This window comes from Myodes glareolus, chromosome 13, assembly GCF_982192425.1.
Source record: "Myodes glareolus chromosome 13, mMyoGla1.1, whole genome shotgun sequence".
NCBI classification, from domain to species: Eukaryota; Metazoa; Chordata; class Mammalia; order Rodentia; family Cricetidae; genus Myodes; species Myodes glareolus.
The window spans coordinates 55,057,263-55,077,898 of NC_142038.1; the positions used below are offsets into that span (position 1 = coordinate 55,057,263).

Here is a 20,636-nt window from a genome sequence, read left to right on the forward strand (position 1 = left end):
CAGAAATATAGAGAGAGAGTAGACAGAGTCAAAGAGATGCCACGTAGCTGTCGAAGGAGACAGACGACAGAACCTTACTAGTAGGCCATAGTCTTATGGTGATACAGATTAATAAAAATGGGTTAACTTAGGATGTAAGAGTTATTAGCCTGAGCTAATAGGCCAAACAGTATTGTAATTAATAGAATTTCTGTGTGACTATTTGGGACTGGGTGGCTGAGAACGAAAAAACAGTTTACACTTAACTTTTAGTGTTTATATGCATGTATATATGTGGGTATGAACATAGTTACAGATTATGAACTAAACAGGAGATGACAAGAGGAAAGGATTTTGAAAAAGTGGGGAAGGACAAAATGGTAGGGGAGGAGGGTAGAGGGGAAGAGCAACAAAAATAAATTTTGTTTGAAAAATGCTATAATGAAACCTAATACTCTATATTTTGTATGCTAATTTTTAAGAGTTATAACATTTTTAAATTTATATATACATATGTATGCAAACCAGCCTCAGTGAAATGTTTTCCTTTAGAAGAGTTGTCATGACCATGAAGTCTATTCACAATAGAACAAGACAAGTTTGATATACACGTGCACATGCGTGTGGAGACGTAAGGTCAACAATGGGCATCTTCTTCAAACACTCTCCACCTCTATTATCTCGATTATTTATGTATGTATGAATTTACTTATTTAAGACCAGGGCATAACCATGTAATTTATTTATCTGATTGTTTTATTTAAGACAAGGTATATGTGATTCTGTAATTTTGGCTGGCCTGGAACCCACTATGTAAACCAGGGTTGTCTCAAACTCAGAGATCCACCTGATTCTGCCTCCCAAGTGCTGAGATTAATGGCGTGGGCAACATGCCCAGCTGCCATCTTTACTTTTTGGAGTATTACTTTTGGATCTCTCATTGAACCTGATGTTCACGGATTCAGTGAGACAAGCCAACCACTAAACTTCAGGAATCCTTTGCTCCACATCCTCTCCTCCAAGCTCAGTAAGAGACATGCACTGCTGTGCCAGCTTTTCTTGTGCTTGAGCAGCATACACTTCAGTGACTAAGACCCCTTCTCAGACCCAATTTGTTTTCTTTTCTTTTTCTTTCTGATACAGTGAGTGGTGTAGGGGTTCCTTCTGTTTGTGTGCTGCTTTCATAGGATAATGAATAAAAAGACTGCCTTGGTCTAGTTGATAGGGCAGAACTTAGGTAGATGGAGAAGACAGAACTGAATTCTGGGAGAAAGGAGCAGAGTGAGAGAGCTGCCATGGAGCCACCAGGTCAGACATGCTGAATCTTTCCCGGTAAGCCACGACCTCATGGTGATATGCAGATTAATAGAAATGGGTTAAATCAAGATGTCAGAGTTAGCCAATAAGAGGCTAGAGATAATGGGCCAGGCAGTGATTTAAATGAATACAGTTTCTGTGTGATTATTTCGGGTGTAAGGTAGCCGGGCTGCTGGAACAGAACAAAGGGCCCCCTCCTTGTGCAACAAGACAGGGTTTCTCTTGGAGCCTATCCTGGAACTAGCTCTTGTAGACCAGGATGGCTTTGAACTCACAGAGATCCGCCTGCCTCTGCCTCCCAAGTCCTGATTCAAGGCATGTGCCATCACCACCCAGCCCAATTTACTTTCTTAAAGGGATAAGGAAATATGACACTAAATTTCTGATTTATACCATTTCCAATTATTCCTCTGTAATTAAACATAAATATCATAAGATGGCATAAAACTACTATATTATTTTGCTTTAGTTATAACCTGATATTCTCAAAAAATGTTTTTTGGAGGATTGACAGAGGCCAAATTTGGGGCTTTGGGCAAGTACTTTACCACTGAGCTGCAGCCCCAGTAAAAAGGTTTGTTGGGTTTGTTTGTTTGTTTGTTTGTTTGTTTGTTTGAAACCTGGTCTCTCTATGTACCTGGCTGTCCTGAGACTCACTATGTAGCCTTGAACTCATAGAGATCTGCCTGACACTGCCTCCTGAGTACTGAGACTAAAGGCAAAGGTTTTTATTTATTTATTTTTAACCGGAAACTTAAGTGACTCAAGAGCAAGTTATTTGGTCATAATAAATATGGTTTTTTAAATATGTGGTCATTTTTAAAATATTTGCTAATGTTTTTTATAGTCTCATTGTTCGAAACTTACCATCATTATACTCTTGATGATGATATGAAACATGATACCTTCTTGGATATGTTCCTCCTTTTCCAAACTTCTCAAATATAGGGTTATCATAATCTGTTAAGACATAAGAATGTTATCATTAAAAAAGGAAAATATTTTTAATAATGAAAAGTACACTTATCATTTTTAATTTTTTTCAAAAGATTTTCCCCTCCCAGCTAAAACATGACATAAACATTCAAGCACGTGGAATTTATAGTCAAACCTGAAAACTCCTGATGATTATCTGGGTAACTCTGTGCTCTAGGCATCCGTGATTTTGGATAGTTTTCTCTATAAATAGAAAATATAAGATTAAATTAAAAGAAAGTATGCAATAAAACGTTTAAAAAAGTTTTAACCAATATCTGTATTTGTATGTGTGTTCATATCGTGTGTGTGTGTGTGTGTGAAGGAGCTTACATAAGTACTAACATAAAGTTTTAAAAAGAGAAACTTCTTTGAAACACTTATTTAGTACACACAGACAAAAAGCCAAGCTTTTAAAATCAGTTACTACATATAGGGGTAAACATGGTACATTTGAAACCATGGAGGTTTGAAGCACCTGCATTTCTGTTTAATGCGGGAAGATTTTTTTTCTAAAACTGTTTATGAATCTATATAAAAGACATATAATTTTAACTTATCAAACATCAATGACAAATTTTCAGGATGGAATACTACAAAATTTCTTTCTTTTCTTTGGAGGTGGGGAGGGTACGAGTAAACAGAGTAGATTCCCCAAAGCAAGCACTGACAGACAGGCTTCATAGATATGTGTAGAGGAAATTATACGTGAACTTCCAAACGTGTATCTGTTGTCATAAAGAAGCCTGGAGGAAATAGCAAGTGAAGCATCTAATACTAACTGTGCTACAGAAGACTGAAAAGAGCAATGTTCTGAGAACAAAAGAGGGTGCCCTCACAAATGCACATCATGCATACAAAGAACAAATAAAATTTTAAAAGAAACTGCCAAAACCAAACATGAGAAACTTTGCAACAGTTTCAAGAGCTGTCTTAAAATAAACATAGTCTAAGTTTGCATTTGCTCCAAACAAGATTTTGACAACCACAAATAGAAAAAAAAATAGTAAGACAATAAAGTTATTGAATCTGATGAGGTTCCAGGATTTACTCACTCCAGGAGCTGTGGTGCACGTCTTTAATCCCTGCACTCAGGAGACAGAGGTAAGCAAATCTCTGTGAGTTCAAGGCCAGCCTGGTCTACAGAGTGAGTTCCAGGACAGACTCCAAAGCTATAGAGAAACCTTGCCTCAAACCAAAAAGATTTATTTACAATATAGAAAACTTTACTCAATGTCAGTGTAGACAATTATCAATAAGCTACATTTTTCAGAATGTATAATAAAAGAATTATTGATAACACTATATATCAACATGAACTAAAAGGCAGACCAATAATCATAATTACCCATCCAAAGGACTATCGAGTGATGGACAGCTTCCTGAGCCAGAATTTTCAGGGCTGCTTAAAGACAATGGATCCAGCATCTAGGAAAATAAAGAGTTCCACCATGATTCTGCCTGATAATAACCAAAAGTTACTTAAAAAAAATAAACAAACTGCTTGTGACATAACATAAACCTCATGCATTTAAAATATATGATTCAATGGCTTCCAGCATATCCAGAAATATACACAACTTTCCCCACAATTTCAGAATCCTTTTAGGACCTTCCAAAGAAACTCTGTAACAAACAGCAATCACTTTCCAGAATTACTCATTTATAAACATTCTGAATAAACAAGCTGTGACTACAAAATTTTTTAAGGCAAAATACAGTTTTTCTATAGTCAAGTAATTGAAGCTGAAGTAATTTTGCTTATTAAAAACTGGACAATGGCCCTGTTCAATTGAGATGAACCATACAGTGACTGCTACATTAGACTTAAAATGCTGCAGTATGTGGGCATCAGTGCAGGGTAAGGACCTAACAGCAACCTCACAAAAACATCTGATTACTACAAACCTGAAGTGTTCTTAAAATGGAATAAACAGTTCACAAACCTCAGCCTCATAAAGTATTTATAATTTCACTCCATCTTTAAAGTGCTCATTAAGCAGGCAAAGGTGGTGCATGCACACCTCTAGCCCTCTACAGGCAGGTGGATCTCAGGAGTTCGAGGCCAGTCTGATATATAGAGTGAGATCCAGGGCAGCCAGAGCTACACAGAGAAATCCTATCTCGAAAATTCAAAGAAGTAAAAATATATAAAATAAAATATTCATTTTAAAAATCGGAATGACAGTTAATCTAAGATTACAAACCAAATGCATCATGGATGATCAATATAAGAAAATCAGATTATGGGGCTGGAGAGATGGCTCAGCTATTAAGAGCAGGGACTGCTCTTCCAGAGGTCTGAGTTCAATTCCCAGCAAGCACATGGTGGTTCACAACCATCTATAATGAGATCTGGTGCCCTCTTCTGGCCTGCAAGCATTCATGCAGGCAGAACACCATACATATAATAAATAAATAAATCCTTAAAAAAAAGAAAGAAAATCAAATTGTTTTAGTAATTTTACATACTAATACAAAAAGGGATATGTAAATTAATGAGAAGTTTCTAATATTTTTTTCAGTTAAGATAGAGGATTACAGAAAATGTACACACACACACACACACACACACACACACACACACACACACACACACACCCCAGGTATCTGCCAAATCACACTGGTCCTGATCAGTGCATCTTCACACATAGTGGCTTACTTGGTCCATGCTCTCTGGAATGAACTCTCCTTCACTGTTGATGCTAGTGAATGACCCATTCCGGGCGATCTCATGTAGTTCATCTGGAATGTATCCTGGGGGAGGGGAACTTCTATCTCTATTAGTGGTACCTTAAAAAGAAAAATTGTAAGTTTTATTACTGTCAGCAAGCAAACTATTTTTGTTTCAATTTAATAGGTTATATTTCTAACCACATAAAAATAAATTAGCAAGTGAAATCTAGTGTTTATAGAAACTTAATCAGAATATTCAGGTTTAGAGCTTTTACAACCTCTCTAAACTCTAAATTAACATTCTACAACCTCACTCAAATATGCTAATTTATACTAAAGTTTTTCAGACTGATGATAACCATATCATGAACTGATAACACACAAGAGAAACTTACATTAATGCCACTGCTTCTGAATTTCCAAAGATAATTTGCATCTGCTAGTCTTTGATATAATTTGTTGCTGATATCATGATATAGTAAAAGAATAAGAGCTCTGTATTCAGGCATGGCTTAAAGTCTAGGACAAGTTACCATCTTAGTGTCTTCGGCAACTAGTTTGTTTTACTATCAAAGTACACAGTACTACATCACTTCTTGGTAAGAATGCTGTGATGGATTCATTCACCACAAACATATGTTGTGCACATTTAGTTCCATGATACTCTTTCTGGTCACTCTCTTTAATCTTTAGAAACCTGCTTCCTAGTCATTTGGGTCCTATTTTATATTTAGTATCCTATATCTTATTTTTTATTACTTAAAATTACGTTCTTATAGCAAGCTACATTCCTTTCATTTAAATGTCTTCATAATTTCCCAGGTGTACTGGCAAACACCTTTAATGCCAGCACCCAGGAGGCAGGCACAGGCAGATCTCTTAAGTACGAAGCCAACCTTATGTACATAGAGTTCCAGATGAACCAGCCTATACAATAAGACTCTGCCCTATCCCTCTCCTCCAAAAACTTTATACTTTAAGAAAAAATGAAGTAGACCTGACATTCATTTAGTTAGTTCATTTAATTATTCACAACTCTTATGAGACAATAATCTGCCTATTTTTACCTGGTTATTCAGAAATGATACTTTATTAACACAGTTTTCTGCTCTCCTTGCAGGTTTTTAAAAAGTAAATAGATACATAAGTGGTGTAAGCATTTAAATTCTATTCAAGTTTAAAGGAAAAGAAGCATATGTAAAGGAGTCCTTTATTAAGTAGGGAGAAGGAGCAAGAGAACACCTATTAAACGTGCAGAGACCTCATCTGCTGTCTGAAAAGAAGTGTGGGCTGAGTTCAGGGTTCATGTCGGCTTTGTAATAGCTATGGTTATAGTTATAACTGCATCCCTGATATTTCTACTCTTTCTGAATATTCCTTTTTTTAAAATAAAAGAACAATACACTCAACTACTAACTGAAAAGGAAGGCAGCTATAAAAGTTTCTTCATCCAATTACCTGACAACACATATTAACATTGATTGTAATGGGCATATTAACACACTCATAGAAATTCTGCACAATTTTCAGTTTTTGTCTTATCCTGGCACCAAATCAAACAACAAAAATACTTATTAGTAGGTTAATAATGGAAAATTCAAAATTGCATTTTAACTAGTGCATTAAGCTTTTTGTGTCTAACAACTGAAACGAAGTGGCTGATTTTACTTCTACAAAGAAAAACTATATAGTTAATAGCAACAGTGCCTCCAGTTTGAGAAGCGAAACCTACTTTACAAGTATTCTGTTCATGGCTTTAATCTACTGCTTCAAAGCAAGGGAAAAGGCACTGGCTTCATAGTGAGAGTGCCAGAATTTGAACTCAGTTCAAATAGTATTTCACTTTTTTTTTTTTAGTAATATCAAGTACATCTGCTTAAGGATAAGCTGTGTTGATTTATGTATCATCTCTGTAGGTTATATCTCTAGTACTCTGAAACAGACTCACATGAGACAAGACACTTAAAAAGAGAATGATCATAAAGCAGCTTATTCTATAAAACAAAAGAACATAAAAAACTCCTCTACTTTCTCACATCCTAATTTAATCTTTTCATTCATTGTTAACACCCTTCTTTTATTTAAGTCATTTCTAGATTTTCACTCAAATGTTTTCCTTTGTCCTGCTTGCTTGCTTTCTCTTTTACTTACCTGTCTCTCCTCTTTTACTTCCCTTTCAAATCTATGCCTTCAATACAAGAGTTCATGCTACCTGGAGTGACTACTCTATGCCCTATCTGTTAAAAACAGCTGTTCTTTAGGCAACAAACACTTTGAGCTTGTCAATTTTTTTTGTCTTTTTAATGATACTTTAAGAATTTATCTTCTTAGCCAGGCAGTGGTGGCACACGCCTTTAATCCCTGCACTTGGGAGGCAGAGGCAGGTGGATTTCTCTAAGTTCAAGGCCAGCCAGGTCTACAAGAGCTAGTTCCAGGCCAGGCTCCAAGCTACAGAGAAACCCTGTCTCGAAAAACCAAAAAACAAAACAACAACAACAAAAAATTATTTTATTGCCTTTATTTATATGTACATGTGAGTCAACATGTATTCATGTGTATGCAAGTGTCAGAAAAGACCAGAAGATGGTGCTGTATCTCCTAGATCAAGAGACACAGATGGTTGTGAGCCACCTGACACTGGTGCTGAGAATCAAACATCAAACTTTGGTTCTTTCAAAGAACAACAAACACTTTTAACCACTAAGTCATCTCTTCATCAGCTCCTTGTAAATGTTGTCTTGTTTTTTGTTTTTGTTTCTTTTTTTATGGCAACAAGCATGGAGGGTTTAAAACACCTCTGCCTACCCAGGCTCAATAAGGTCACCTCACAAGATAGCACACGGGATCTTTATTTCTTTATATCATAAGCTTAGGTATAAGGAATTCATTATTCATGATAAGTAAAACTAGATACAAGAAAAATAACACAATCTAGTTATTCTTAGCCATTTTTATATTGATAGCATACTCTGGCAATACCTAAAACCTTAGAGAACTTAGAAATGAGAGTCCAATCATGTCTTAGTTACTGCCTTTCTTTACTCATATTATTAAAAACTCTTCGAAATTTTATTTGAATTCCTGAATATTAAAATACTCTGTATAAACAAAAATTTTAAATTGGATATAGCTAGTCCTACAATATGTAAAATTAATTTCTCAGGAACAACAGTTAAGACAAAGTGGTTCAAGCACGTAATTGCAGAGAGCATAGAGACAAGGCGCTACTTATCAGGAATATATTTCATGTTACAATACATTAAAAAAAGAGAATTTCCTTATTCAGACCCTGGCTTTCTCACCTACTACAGATAGCCGCTTTTTCCTCTCTGCACCAAGTTGTGCATTATTCAAATCTTCTGATGATGGTGATGGTTCTAAATTAGTAGCCTAGAAAAGAAAAGGGCAATTAATGCTATTCTTCCCATTTGAGGCTTTCAACTGACTCCTCCTCTCACTACAACACAGCCTAGCTATTCTCCATTCTTGCTGGGACTTTTCAAACCCACTCTTACAAATTTTAATTTGCCAGAAGAGTGGCACAAGCCTAATTGAAAGGCGAGAACAAGATCTTTAGCACCCAGGAACAGAAAAGGAGGGAGGGAGGAAAGCAGTTGGTTGAAGGGAGGAGAGGATGAAGAAGACAAGATATTTCAGGGACAGTAAGATGGCTTTAGCAGGAAAGCATGCTTGCAGTTCAAACCCTGGAACCAACATGTGGGAAGAAGAGAACTGATCTTCTTCATACATGTGCCTGTGACAATGTGCACACGTCACCCCATCCATACAAAATAAATGTAAAAGTAAAAATAAAAAATGGATATTTCAATTCTAACATAATTTTTTCCAAGTTGCCAGTTTCTATTCATTTCACATGTATAATATATTCTTATTTATAACTCTGTATAGTTTCGGGGGAACAAGGAGATTAAGTTACAGTAATGAAAAGTATGTAAATTCAATTTTGTAAACTAAATTTATGAATTAAATAATTTATAAAACTTAATTTTATAAATTAGAATATATGAAATGATTACAAGTCTTAAAATCTTCAGTGAGAAATACAACCCCAATTCATACCTGTGTACTTCCATTCATTACAAGTAATATCTTGAGACTCTTCATGTGAATACTCCGATCCAGCAGTTCCACAGCTTTGTCTAAGTCATCTTGGGTAGTTAACGGAATTACCAGCTGAACAAAAAGACACAGGAATCATGCAAACACCACATCAGGTCAAGCTCTTCCATGAGCAGCTCCATTACAGGGGAACTGCAAATCTCAAAACACCTTGTACTCTCTCACTACAATGAAAGTTTAAGGAGTATACACATCTCTATCCTCTATTCCAACACCACTTCAAGTCTCCGAAAGAATGTAAAGAGTCAAATGTCTTTCTTATTAATCATTACATTCTTCTAGTAAATATAACTAAAAATTAATTTTCTGTGATATTTTATAACGCTAAATTTAAGGTATAGTAAGTATATTCATGCTAATAAGAACACTGAAAGGTAAAAACACACAAATTTTATAAAATTAGTTACTCTTTTCATCTGCACAAATAAAATTCTTAGTTCTTTTTCTAATAGTAACTACAGATTTATACTCTATCTGATGTATTTGCAATTTAACAAACCTTGAGTATCAGTGACATCTGCCATGGGAAGTATATCTGCAATCTACAGTTCACCTGTATTCATCTCTGGTCCTGGTGACTGACCACTACACTCTAGAACAAGCAAGCCAAATGAGCGATCATCTCAGGAAACCCTCAAAGTGAAGTCTACTTTCATTAGGACTCACTCATGGCTAAGATGTTATAAAAGACAGAAACACCCAAGAGGTCTATGAAAAAAAGTAGGATTCACATAATTTACAAAAATAAGAATCTTTTTTTTTAAGTAAAAAATTTTGTGCAGCTTAAGGAAACTGTCAATGATATAAAAGCATGTGTCATTTCAGTGGAAGAGGAACACTGTAAATAAGAGGACATATGCCACATTTACTAATCATCTCTAAAGAGCAGAGCATGTGAGACATATTGAAATGTAAAGTCTGCTTAGCTCAGAGTCCTCTGCAGTGTAAGTCCATGAAGATAGGATCCCTTCCAGCAGAACACAGCAAAGAGCCCTTGGCAAATGCTGTTCAGTACGTATCATAGGGTGAGCACCAGAGATGTGCCCAAACCCAGGAACTACTATGGTATATAATTATACTCTATAGAGTGTTTTATGAAAACAGTGTCTTCTTTTTTAAAGATTGACAGAAGTTTAAGGTCATCCTAAGATATACAGTGAGTGCCAGGTCAGCCAAAGTTACATGGTAAGATTCTGTCTCAAAAAAAAAATTAATATTTTTTTTTAAAAGGGAAAGCTGCCAAGTGCAAATACAAACCAAGACTAATTTGAACTCTGTCTTATACTCTGTTTACATCTGTCTACTCTCTACTTAAAAATTTATTCCCAGTTTCTATTCGCAGCTAATTTTGTGCTACTACATATCAACTTAACTCCTCTTGCCTATAGCTGACAAAACACCCTGGGAGAGAGAGGGAAAGGAAGAAGGGGAGGACAAAGGGGTTGGAAAGTAGGAGTCTTTGTTTCCCTGGGAATCACGCTAGGAGATAATGACTCAAGGTCAAGTTATTTATATGGGAAAAGAATCTAGATAGGGGATTTGGAAAAATGGGGGGGGGGGGTTGAAAACTGCATTATCCAGAGAGCTGCCCTTTAGGACAGCTGATAATCATCTTCCCTCTACGTTCTTCACCCCATGCTTACATCTAGAAAACTCCAAGAACCCTAGGCTGGCTGTTGAAAACCTGGTCAGCATGTACCTATGATGCAGTACCCAGAAGACTGGGAAAGACAAATGCTTATGGGTAATAAACCACAAATGAACTGAAAAGTACAATTTCAAGATATTGCTATAGTACAATACTCATTACTCCATTCAGAGTTCCTAGTTAAGACATAGATTTGTACTTATTGTACTTATGAAAGCAAGTCCTGCTGTGGCTCTGTGTCTGTGGCTGGTGTTGCTGTAGGCCCTGGAGCTCCCAGAGCAATAAACTTTCTGGTATTCAGCACAGAAAGTACTCTATGTTGTAAATAGGCGATCAGACTGGGCTACTATGGTGATGAATTCTGTGCCTTTTATGTTTAAAAGAGTATTTTCTTCAAATAGTCTATTAAATACATATGAAGAAAGTGAAGAAAAAAAGCATTTTCCTCTTGGAGTTATTCTGAAGTACTTTATTTGCACAGGCTTCATGTATTTTCTCTGCTGAAGTTTTACGGTGACCTCTCTTGTCACTCCATCTCCACTGGTACACTTGGTATTCACACTGTTCTCAAGCTGCTCCATCTTCTGTTCTTCCCCTGAAACTCTTTGTAGGGCTGGCTTTAAATATTATCTCAGCTAGTTTCTCCTTAATAGTATAAAGAGGACACTCACGGACCTTTTTGTTTGGGGTTTTGAGACAGGGTCTCTATGTAGACCTGGCTGCTCTGAAACTTACCATCCCTGTCTGCCTCTGCCTCCAACCTGCCCCTGCTACCAAGTACTGGGATTAAAGCAGGCACCGCCACTCCCATCTTTGACTTCGCTTTTATTCATTGTCACAAGAGTTTATGTATTTCCTTAAAAAAAATTTCAACTCATCTACTGTCTGCTTCTTCTACAAATCTGTAATGCCTACCCCATAAAAGGCTGCAACTCACAAATCATAACATTAGGCCAATAAAAAGCATTTTCCAAAGATTAAAGAAATTAACTAAAAATTTTAAGATCCCATACAGAGTAAGAAAGTCCAGTTACTATCTAATACAGTTCTAATCTCAAGATTAAAAAGGTATCCCAAAAACAAAGTGAGCCCTCAAGACCATATGTACTGACCCCAAACATAAATAACATAGGAATGGGGCACAAAGAGATCCTCAGTGATTAAGAGCACTAGTTGTTCTTCCAAAGGACCCAGGTTCCATGCCCAGCATCCACAATTGTCTGTAACTCCAATTCCAGAAATCTGGTATCCACACTGACACACATGCAGACAAAACATCCTTGCACAATAAAATAAATAAAAATATTTAACTATATAAGAATAAAAAAAGTATCCTAAACAACACCCAGTGATCCTAAGTTTTAATGAAGTTGACTCCCAAAGCTCTATAGGCCCAAGGAAAGTAAATTCACTGCGTACATAGAGTAAAAGGAAAAAAACTAAAGCAGAAAATGGCGAGGTGATGCCTATCATCCTACTGTATATTCTTACTCAACTATTTTCACAGTAGCACCTCCACTTAATAGGGTAAAATTTACAAACATGTCACATTTCAGTCATCTAATGTGCCACTCTTTCCTAGTCACCAAATGAAAGCACAGGCTCTTACATGAACATATGAACTGTAAAAAATACAGACTACTGAAGTGAAATGGCACATTTACCTCATTGTTGGTGTAGTGCAGATCCATAGACTGCCCAAAGGCAACTTTAGACTTAGACCTCAGATCTTCTAGTTTAACTGGTCTGGTAACCTGCAGGATTCTACAGGAAAATAATTTTAAAATATTTTATTTTCTTTGTAATAAATAATACACTTACAACAGTTGTTTCATTATATGAAAAAATTAAGGGCTAGAAAGATGGCTCAGCAGTTAAGAGCACTGGCTCTTCCACAGGACCCAGGTTCAATCCCCAGCACCCACATGACACCTTACAACTGTCTAGGGGATCTGACACATTCACACAGACATACATGCAGAGAAAACACCAGTGCACATAATAAACACATAAACAAACAAACAAAAAAAAAGCTGGGAGGTGGTGGCACACACCTTTAATTCCAATACTCAGAGGCAGAGGCAGGCAGATCCCTGTGAGTTTCAGGTCTACCTGGTCTACAGAGCAAGTTCCAGGATAGTCAGGGCTACACAGAGAAACCTGGCCTCAAAAAAATCAAACAATGAAAAAAAAAAAGTAAAAATTATAACACACTTTTTAACAAAATTATTTCAATATAAAATTTAAAACAAAACCACTAAAATTTGTTTTATGCTAATTTATAATTTTAAAAGATTCTCGAAGTTTAATTAATAATCACATAAATATTAAAAACCAGTGTAAAGCATCCACTTAGGAAAGTGAATTTAATTAACTATGTGACATATTTGTAACAGAATGCAGTGAAATTGATAAGAATAGTAAGTTATCCATTCTGTGGAGATCAAATTTGATTTCTGGATCCTTATTAATTCAATATTTTAGCACATTTACTAAAGACTCTAAGGGACTGAAATGAAATAAATTATGATTATTTGCTTCTTCTATTCCTGAGGCCTGGCCAGCCCAGAGAACATGCACTAAGTCTAGAGAGAACCATGTTAGATTAGCTTCTCAGGCGAGAAGCCACTTCTGTGCTCATTTTATATAGTATTAGGGCATATAACATACTAAATCCAGAGCTGAGGAAATGGAAAAGCTAGCAAAGACCCAGAAAATAATTTCAAACAGGGAATACATTACTAAACAATAAGTTTTTGTTTGTTTGTTCGTTTGGTGTGGTTTGGTTTTTGGTTTCTCATGACAGGATTTCTCTGTGTAACAGCTCTGGCTGTTCTGGAACTTGCTTTGTAGACAAGGCTGGCCTCGAACTCCAGAGATCCACTTGCCTCTGCCTCCTGAGTGCTAGGATTAAAGGCATGCACTACCACCTCACAGCTTAGATAATAGTTTTACAGTTTGTCAGGTATACTTTTCCCCCCAGTATCTCTGGTGAATTATATTCACATCTTCAAGTTATATGACTTATGAGCCGTTTTAAATTCCTTAAGAATAACAAGCCTTCATTAACATCATGAGTCACTAACAACAACAACAACAAAAATTATACCTCCTATTAGATCTTTTTGTCAGTTACTTCGCCCTGAGGTACAAATACTAGTCGGACACCAGGCATAGAAGGTTAAGCTTACAATCATACGAAATAAATAGTCTGCAGTCACCATTCCAACTCACTGTACAACATTATTAACAAAGCACATGTCATGGCACTGAAATCTCCTGAGAACACTCAAAAATTGAACTCAGTAAAAATAAAAGAAAGAGTAAAATTTTAAAGTGTGTACTATGAGACAATCTTATTTACTTCCTGATATTGCAAAGCAAGCACACTCAGTATTTCCAATGGTCAGCAGGCACCTGACATACTCTATTTCTCTTCAGTCTAGGTGAGTGTCACATATTACCAAAGACTATTCCATTTTTAATTTTAAAATCACAAAAATTCATTCAAATCTAAAAAGAATCTTTAATAGCTTAATTGGAACACATGTTTTATTATATGATTTAATTGATGTGTAACATTTCTTTACTTACCTTTTTTCTCCTCTGTGTTCAAATTTGACTCGGACATCATTCTATAATAAAATGAAGATATTAGTTATTAGCCTATTCATTGGACATAGAGCAGAAGAGAGGGGGTTTCATTTTCAAAGTATAATTCTAATCACCTGACATCTGTCAAAAAGCTGAGGTGAGACTACACTGTCAGATCTGACAATAAGGAAAGAGCACCAATGTACTCGAATGACCTGAACCTAAGGACATACAGAATGCTATACTATAGATCTTCCTCATCTGTATGTTTCAAGGCTTCTGAACATATGCTTGTTGTTTGACTTGGTTTTTCCTTATTAAATTCAGAACTTTCTCCTTTTCTCTTAAAGAAAGTACTTTAAAGCTTCTTTTCTGAATGTTCAAATTGTCAGTCTCTTTTCTCTCATATTTCGGTAGTCAATCCCATAAATTAAATAGCTTCTAAGTAACAAACATGGATATACAACATGGATACAACACACACAGAGGTATAATTCATGTCCTAAGCAAAGTAGGGCAGGATAGTGTGAGATTTCACTGTGCTACTTCAAATTGCATGAAATTTAAAACTTATGACCTGCTTATCTATACATCATACCTGTTATTTTCTGACCTAAGCCGACCATGAGTAACTGAAACTATGGGAAGTAAAAACAGACGTAAGAGGAACTCTAAAATTCTACTTTCCATGATTTCTACCTCATACTAATCTTGTTTATAGAAATCAAAATCATCACATTTCTAAGTATCCAGAGGAGACTTCTGGGAAAACAAATTGTTTATCTTAGATGCTTGAAGAATAGGTGAGATAAAAACTTATACAACTGTCATACAGCTTTTAAAACATGTATTCATTTTTTCTTTTTTTATTTCAATATTATACCTATACACAGCATTTACACTATATCACATTAAATGTTGTAGATAAGACAAAATTTAAAAAACAAACATACCTGATAATTTATTAAACACAACATTTGATTCAAAGTATAAAAGAAGTCTTTACAAGATCAGGCTATGAAATGAAAGTTATTCATAAAACAACAAAATATACTTATTAAAATATTACTGATCTTGGGACTAGAAAGATGATGCAGTGGTTACTACATACTGGTCTTGCAGAAGACACAAGCTCAACTCCTAACACTCATGTCAGACAGTTCACAACCACCTCTAACTCCAGCACTAGGGGTTCCAGTACTGCTGGACTCTACAAGCACCTACAATTTCATCCACATACCCACACAGACACACAAATACACATAATTTAAAAATAATAAAAATGAAATGTTTTAGGTATTATTGAAATAAATACCTGTTTTTTTGGTGATGAAGGTTTTGTTTTTCTGGTTTCCTGTAAAGATAATGCTGGCCGACTAGCCTTATGAAGGACAGCCAAATCTTGCATGATTGAATTCAAAGCTTGCTGATCATCTAGGTATTTTTTAAAAGAACACATATACAAAACTGTAATTTCAACATATATTCATCATAGAAAAGAAGCAGAATTTATAATGGAATTGAGTTTAAAAATGAATTAGCTGGTCTAGAGAGATGGCTCAGAAGTTAAGAGGGCTTGCTACTCTTCCAGAATATCCAAGTTTAGTTCCCAGTACTCACACTGAGCAGCTTACAACCACCTGTGACTCTAGAATTCTGTACACTCTTCTGGCCCTTATGGGCACCCCAAACACTCATAGATTATATAAATTTGTTGCTGCTGTTGCTGTTGGAGACAGGGTCTCTCTATGTAGCCCTGGCTGTCCTGGAACTCACTATGTATATCTGTCTGGCTTTGAATTCACAGGGAGCAACCTGCCAAATATTGTGTTATAAGTAAATACAAAATACCACCTCTGAGAACAACTAACATCAATCTGCGTAAGACTCAAGTTGAACATAAACTAAGTGTCCACACATGAGACACTTATTTTTGTTTTAAATATTTTACTTGTTATTTTATATTATTTCTATTACTTTTAGTTAAGTGTATGTATGTGTTTGTGTGTGAATAAGTATGTATGAGTGCAGGTGCCCATAGAGGCCAGAGGTGTTGATCCCCTAGAGCTGTGCTCTTCGCTGCTGAGCTCTCTCCAAGCCCTCTATACATGAGACATTTGTAGGAAGTAAATGCCATTCTAATTCATTTACTGATTTAACACCTTGCGTCAGCTAAAATAAATTCTTTTCTTTGACTTCCAAACGAAACATCAGGCATCAGAAACCTTACTAAAAGTGAGTAAAAACATAAACCTTATGTAAACATCATCTTCCTTTAGCATTTATATATTCAAAACACAGATCACACCTTAGAGATGTGTTCCTAGATGTGATACTTAGAACTATCAGAAAAGCTCTCTCTGGACACTGCCTACTAATGCTCTGAAGGGTTCTCTCAAACTTCTCCCAAAGACTACAAACATAAAAGTATTTATCAGGCTGGAGAGATGGCTCAGTAGTTCAGAGCACTGGCTGCTCTTCCAGAGGACCCGGGCTCAATCCCCAGCATCCACATGGCAGCTCAAAACTGTCTGTAACTCTAGTTCCAGGGTTTCTGACACCTTCACACAGACACACATACAGACAAAATATCAATGCATATAAAACAAACACATAAATTCTGAAAACAAACAAATAAATTAATTGAAGTATTTCTCAACAAAGACCAATAACAATGTGGAGCTGAAGAGATGGCTCAGCAACTAAAGAGCACCAGCTCTTCCTGCAGAGGAGTGGGGTTCCATTCCCAGCACCCACACGGTAGCTCACAACTGTAACTCCAGACAATCCCATAACCTCTATTATCCACTGTAGGCACCAGGCACACACACACAAAAATTTATTTAAAAGCAAAAATATGAAATAAATTCATTTCTTAGAAAACAGAGGCCAGTCAGGAAGTGGTGACATGTGCCTTTAATCCCAGCACTGAGGAAGCAGAGGTAGGTGGATCTCTGTGAGTTCAAGGCCAACCAGGTCTATAGAGCAAGTTCCAGGACAGCCAGGGCTGTTACATAGAGAAACCCTGTTTCAAAAACACCAAAACAAAACAAAACAAAAACAACAAACAAAAACAAAAAGTTAGGATCCTTAATCCCACACTGGAATAAGAATCTAGTACTTAAATATACATATCATGTTCTGATTATTTTGATAAAAAAAATCTTTAGCACTTGAATTTAGGCATTTTTATATACTCAGTAACACAGTGGCCAAATAAACAAATACCTATGAAAGCTTTAGCTCCAATCTCTTTTCATGCCCACATATATTTATTTCCATGTTAAGAAAACAAATACTTTTTATAATATGTAAAAAAGGAAAAGATCATTTAACAAAATTCAGGTCTTAAGAAGGTCCTGCCAAGGTGGAAACTGGAGATTCTGACAAGACAAATGGATGAGAGCTAACAATTCCACAAACTACCAAGCATAGTGTGCACACACTAACTAGAAAGGGACCGTCTTAACATCTCTAGTTAGGAATGCCTGTGATAGCCATGGAATGCTAGGCAAATGAGACAGGTGACAGGTGCCAGAAGGGTCATGGATTGGTCCAACAGGCAGTGAAAATATCTTGAGGACCATAGACTAAGCACAGGCACAAAAAAGAAGCAGATGTTTGACACCTACACGCAATTGAGCATAAAAACAGAAAAGGGTTAGGAATTAATTTCAAGTAACTTTTATTAGGAATACGTATAGGAATGCCAGGCATGGGGGCACACACCTTTAATCCCAGCACTCAAGAGGCAGAGGCAAGGAAGATCCTTGAGTTTGAGGGCAGCCTGGTATAGAAAGTGCAAGGACAGCCAGAGCAATATACAGAAGCCCTATCTCTAAATGATAATAATAATAACAAACAAAAAGAAATAATGAATTTGATAGATTGTATACATATTCATTATATATTAATATTCTCAAAAAATGCAAGTATCTGTGATTCCCATTTTGTATGTGTGTAATTTCTTTGTTTTGAGACAGGGTTTCATTATGTAGCCTAGAACTTTACACAGTCCAGGATGGCCTTGAACTCAGAGACTCTCCCCCCCCCCTTGCTTCTATCTCCTCAGTGCTGGAACTAACTACATGCTCCAAGACATCCATCCAGCTTGTGATGGCTACTTTTAAATAGTCATGATTGTCTGTGAATATTCCAGTATGTATTTTTTTGTTTGTTTGAAATAAAAATTATACCATTTCCCCATTCCTTTTATGTATTTTTAGGCAATGACTGTTCTTTGTCTTGTAACTAGAGTGTATATTGTTTCAGAAGGGTTATAAAGACCAACTTAATATATAAGTCGCAACGCAAATGAAAGAAACAAAAGTGAGATGCAAACAGGAGTCAGTAAAAGTGTGCCCAATTTGGAGCTACCAGAGACCTGGAGAACCTGGACTATCAGGGGACACTGCGTTCAAGGCTACAAAGAAGAGGAAGAAGAATTTTAAAAGTGATAATGTGAAGCTTTGGTTTACACACCTAACCCAACCTTACACAGAGTGAGAGTATGCTGAGCCCTCAAAAACTAGGCTTTCTAAATGTCTTTTTAACCTCTACAACGTGTGTGTGTGAGAGAGAGATACTTCTCCCTAAGCCTTAAAATCCATTAAGTAAAATGCTAGCTAAATCTTACTATATCATAAATTTCTAAATAAATTTATAAAAAATATTTTCTCCTTCATCCTATTCTTTAGTTATAAAAAATTTTAAATGCTTTTAACTTAAACTTACCCATTATGAAGACCAGCTTAATAATTTGAAAATTAGGAAAATGGTTCTCCCATCAACATTATTTACTGCCTGAAAAGGAAAGAAGATGAACACATTAATTAATAACAACCAGAAGAGGTAACCACAAAAAGGAAAGTAACAGTATAACTGACACTAATGAAGGATATGTGTGTATACACTAGAAATAATTTCTGAGTTTTTCAGAATACCTAACATTAGGACCTGATTGTGTAGGTACCCTCCCCCAACACACTAAACTTCCAGGATCCAAAAATAGCAGGTGATCAGCAACAAGCATATTGTTTGTATAAACAGCTCAGATACAATGAGCCCTTATCATAACTCTCCTCAAATCTCAGCTCCCAGGTGGCGTTTTGTAATCAGGCCTTTCTAACGACATGCGGTCTTCCTGCCACATTAATTCTTTTCTATGAAAACAGCAACAGAAAAATAATACATTGTTTTAAAGAAAATTGCATAAAGAATAATTATAACTGTTGCTTGGCATAAATTTTATAGCAATATAATTTGTATAACTGTAATGAGAGAGGAAAGATACAATCATATATGTGTTTGTGTAAGCTCCTGCAAGTATGTTGGTATCAAACCAACAACAGTTTGAGTTCTAAAGATAAACCACCAAAAAGCAAATCTAAAATAAAGCAAAAAAGACAAAAACTAAAAACAGCACACTGCAAAAAAACTTTTTGCATATACATATACATACATACAAATGAGAAGAAAGAAAATGTGACCCACAAAAACAGAAATAGCAGATATACCTTATATAAATTATATAAAATATAAATAGAATAAAAACAAGTTAAAGGTAAACAGATTAAAAACAAACTCTAACTTGTCAACAGACAAATTTTAAAACCAACGGCAGGCCAGCCTGGGCTACACAGTGAAAAAAAATCCAATAAAAGACTAGCAAACATAACCTAGTACATAAAAGAAGGATTACAGGGGCTATAGATGGCTCGGTGGTTAAGAGCATTTTCTGCTTTTGCAAAGGACCCAGGTTCATTTCCCAGCACTCATGTGGTGGCTCAGAACCATCCCAAACTCCAGATCCAGAGGATCTGACACCTTCTTCTGACCTCCCTGGTAGCCAGGGATGTATACTGTGCACACACATACTTACATACATACATACATACATGTTGGAAAAAACTCATATACATAAATCTTTTCTAAAAATTTTAAAAGATTATATAGATGACTAGAAGAGATATATCCAATAAAAACAAGGTAGATTCAACACACAAGAATCAATACAACAAACTGCATTAATGGAATAAAGGATAAAATCCTCGGCAGCACCTCAGCACCAACAGGTCATAAAATCCAGCCCTCTTCAGCACAATGAGAACACCAACACCAGCTGTTTCACTGTTTGTGTTCTAGCTGTCTTTACTCACTTCCGGTCAGTTCTATTTGTATACATTAACAAATGATATTGTGGAAAAGAAATCAATTCTACTGTCAATAACATAAAAAGAAAAGTGTGCAGGAATATACTTAAATTTAAAGCTTGTATAGTAAAAACTATAAAACACTGTTGTGTGAA

At 35.9% G+C, this 20,636-nt stretch overlaps 1 protein-coding gene across 4 annotated transcripts in view; it reads right to left on the reverse strand.

Moving 5' to 3' along the window:
- Map3k2 (mitogen-activated protein kinase kinase kinase 2) overlaps nucleotides 1–20,636 on the reverse strand; it is an 88,509-nt gene that overhangs the window by 21,290 nt on the left and 46,583 nt on the right. For all 4 annotated transcript variants that reach the window (XM_048442542.3, XM_085700011.2, XM_087896178.1 and 1 more), the window contains 10 exons: nucleotides 19,064–19,132; nucleotides 15,645–15,763; nucleotides 14,330–14,370; nucleotides 12,400–12,499; nucleotides 9,028–9,141; nucleotides 8,250–8,337; nucleotides 4,934–5,064; nucleotides 3,620–3,699; nucleotides 2,408–2,475; nucleotides 2,164–2,256 (listed from right to left, as the gene is read on the reverse strand). In XM_048442542.3, coding sequence (XP_048298499.1) covers nucleotides 2,164–2,256; nucleotides 2,408–2,475; nucleotides 3,620–3,699; nucleotides 4,934–5,064; nucleotides 8,250–8,337; nucleotides 9,028–9,141; nucleotides 12,400–12,499; nucleotides 14,330–14,370; nucleotides 15,645–15,763; nucleotides 19,064–19,067 — 838 coding nt within the window. In that variant the 5' untranslated portion in view covers nucleotides 19,068–19,132. The remainder of the gene's footprint in view (nucleotides 1–2,163; nucleotides 2,257–2,407; nucleotides 2,476–3,619; nucleotides 3,700–4,933; nucleotides 5,065–8,249; nucleotides 8,338–9,027; nucleotides 9,142–12,399; nucleotides 12,500–14,329; nucleotides 14,371–15,644; nucleotides 15,764–19,063; nucleotides 19,133–20,636) is intronic.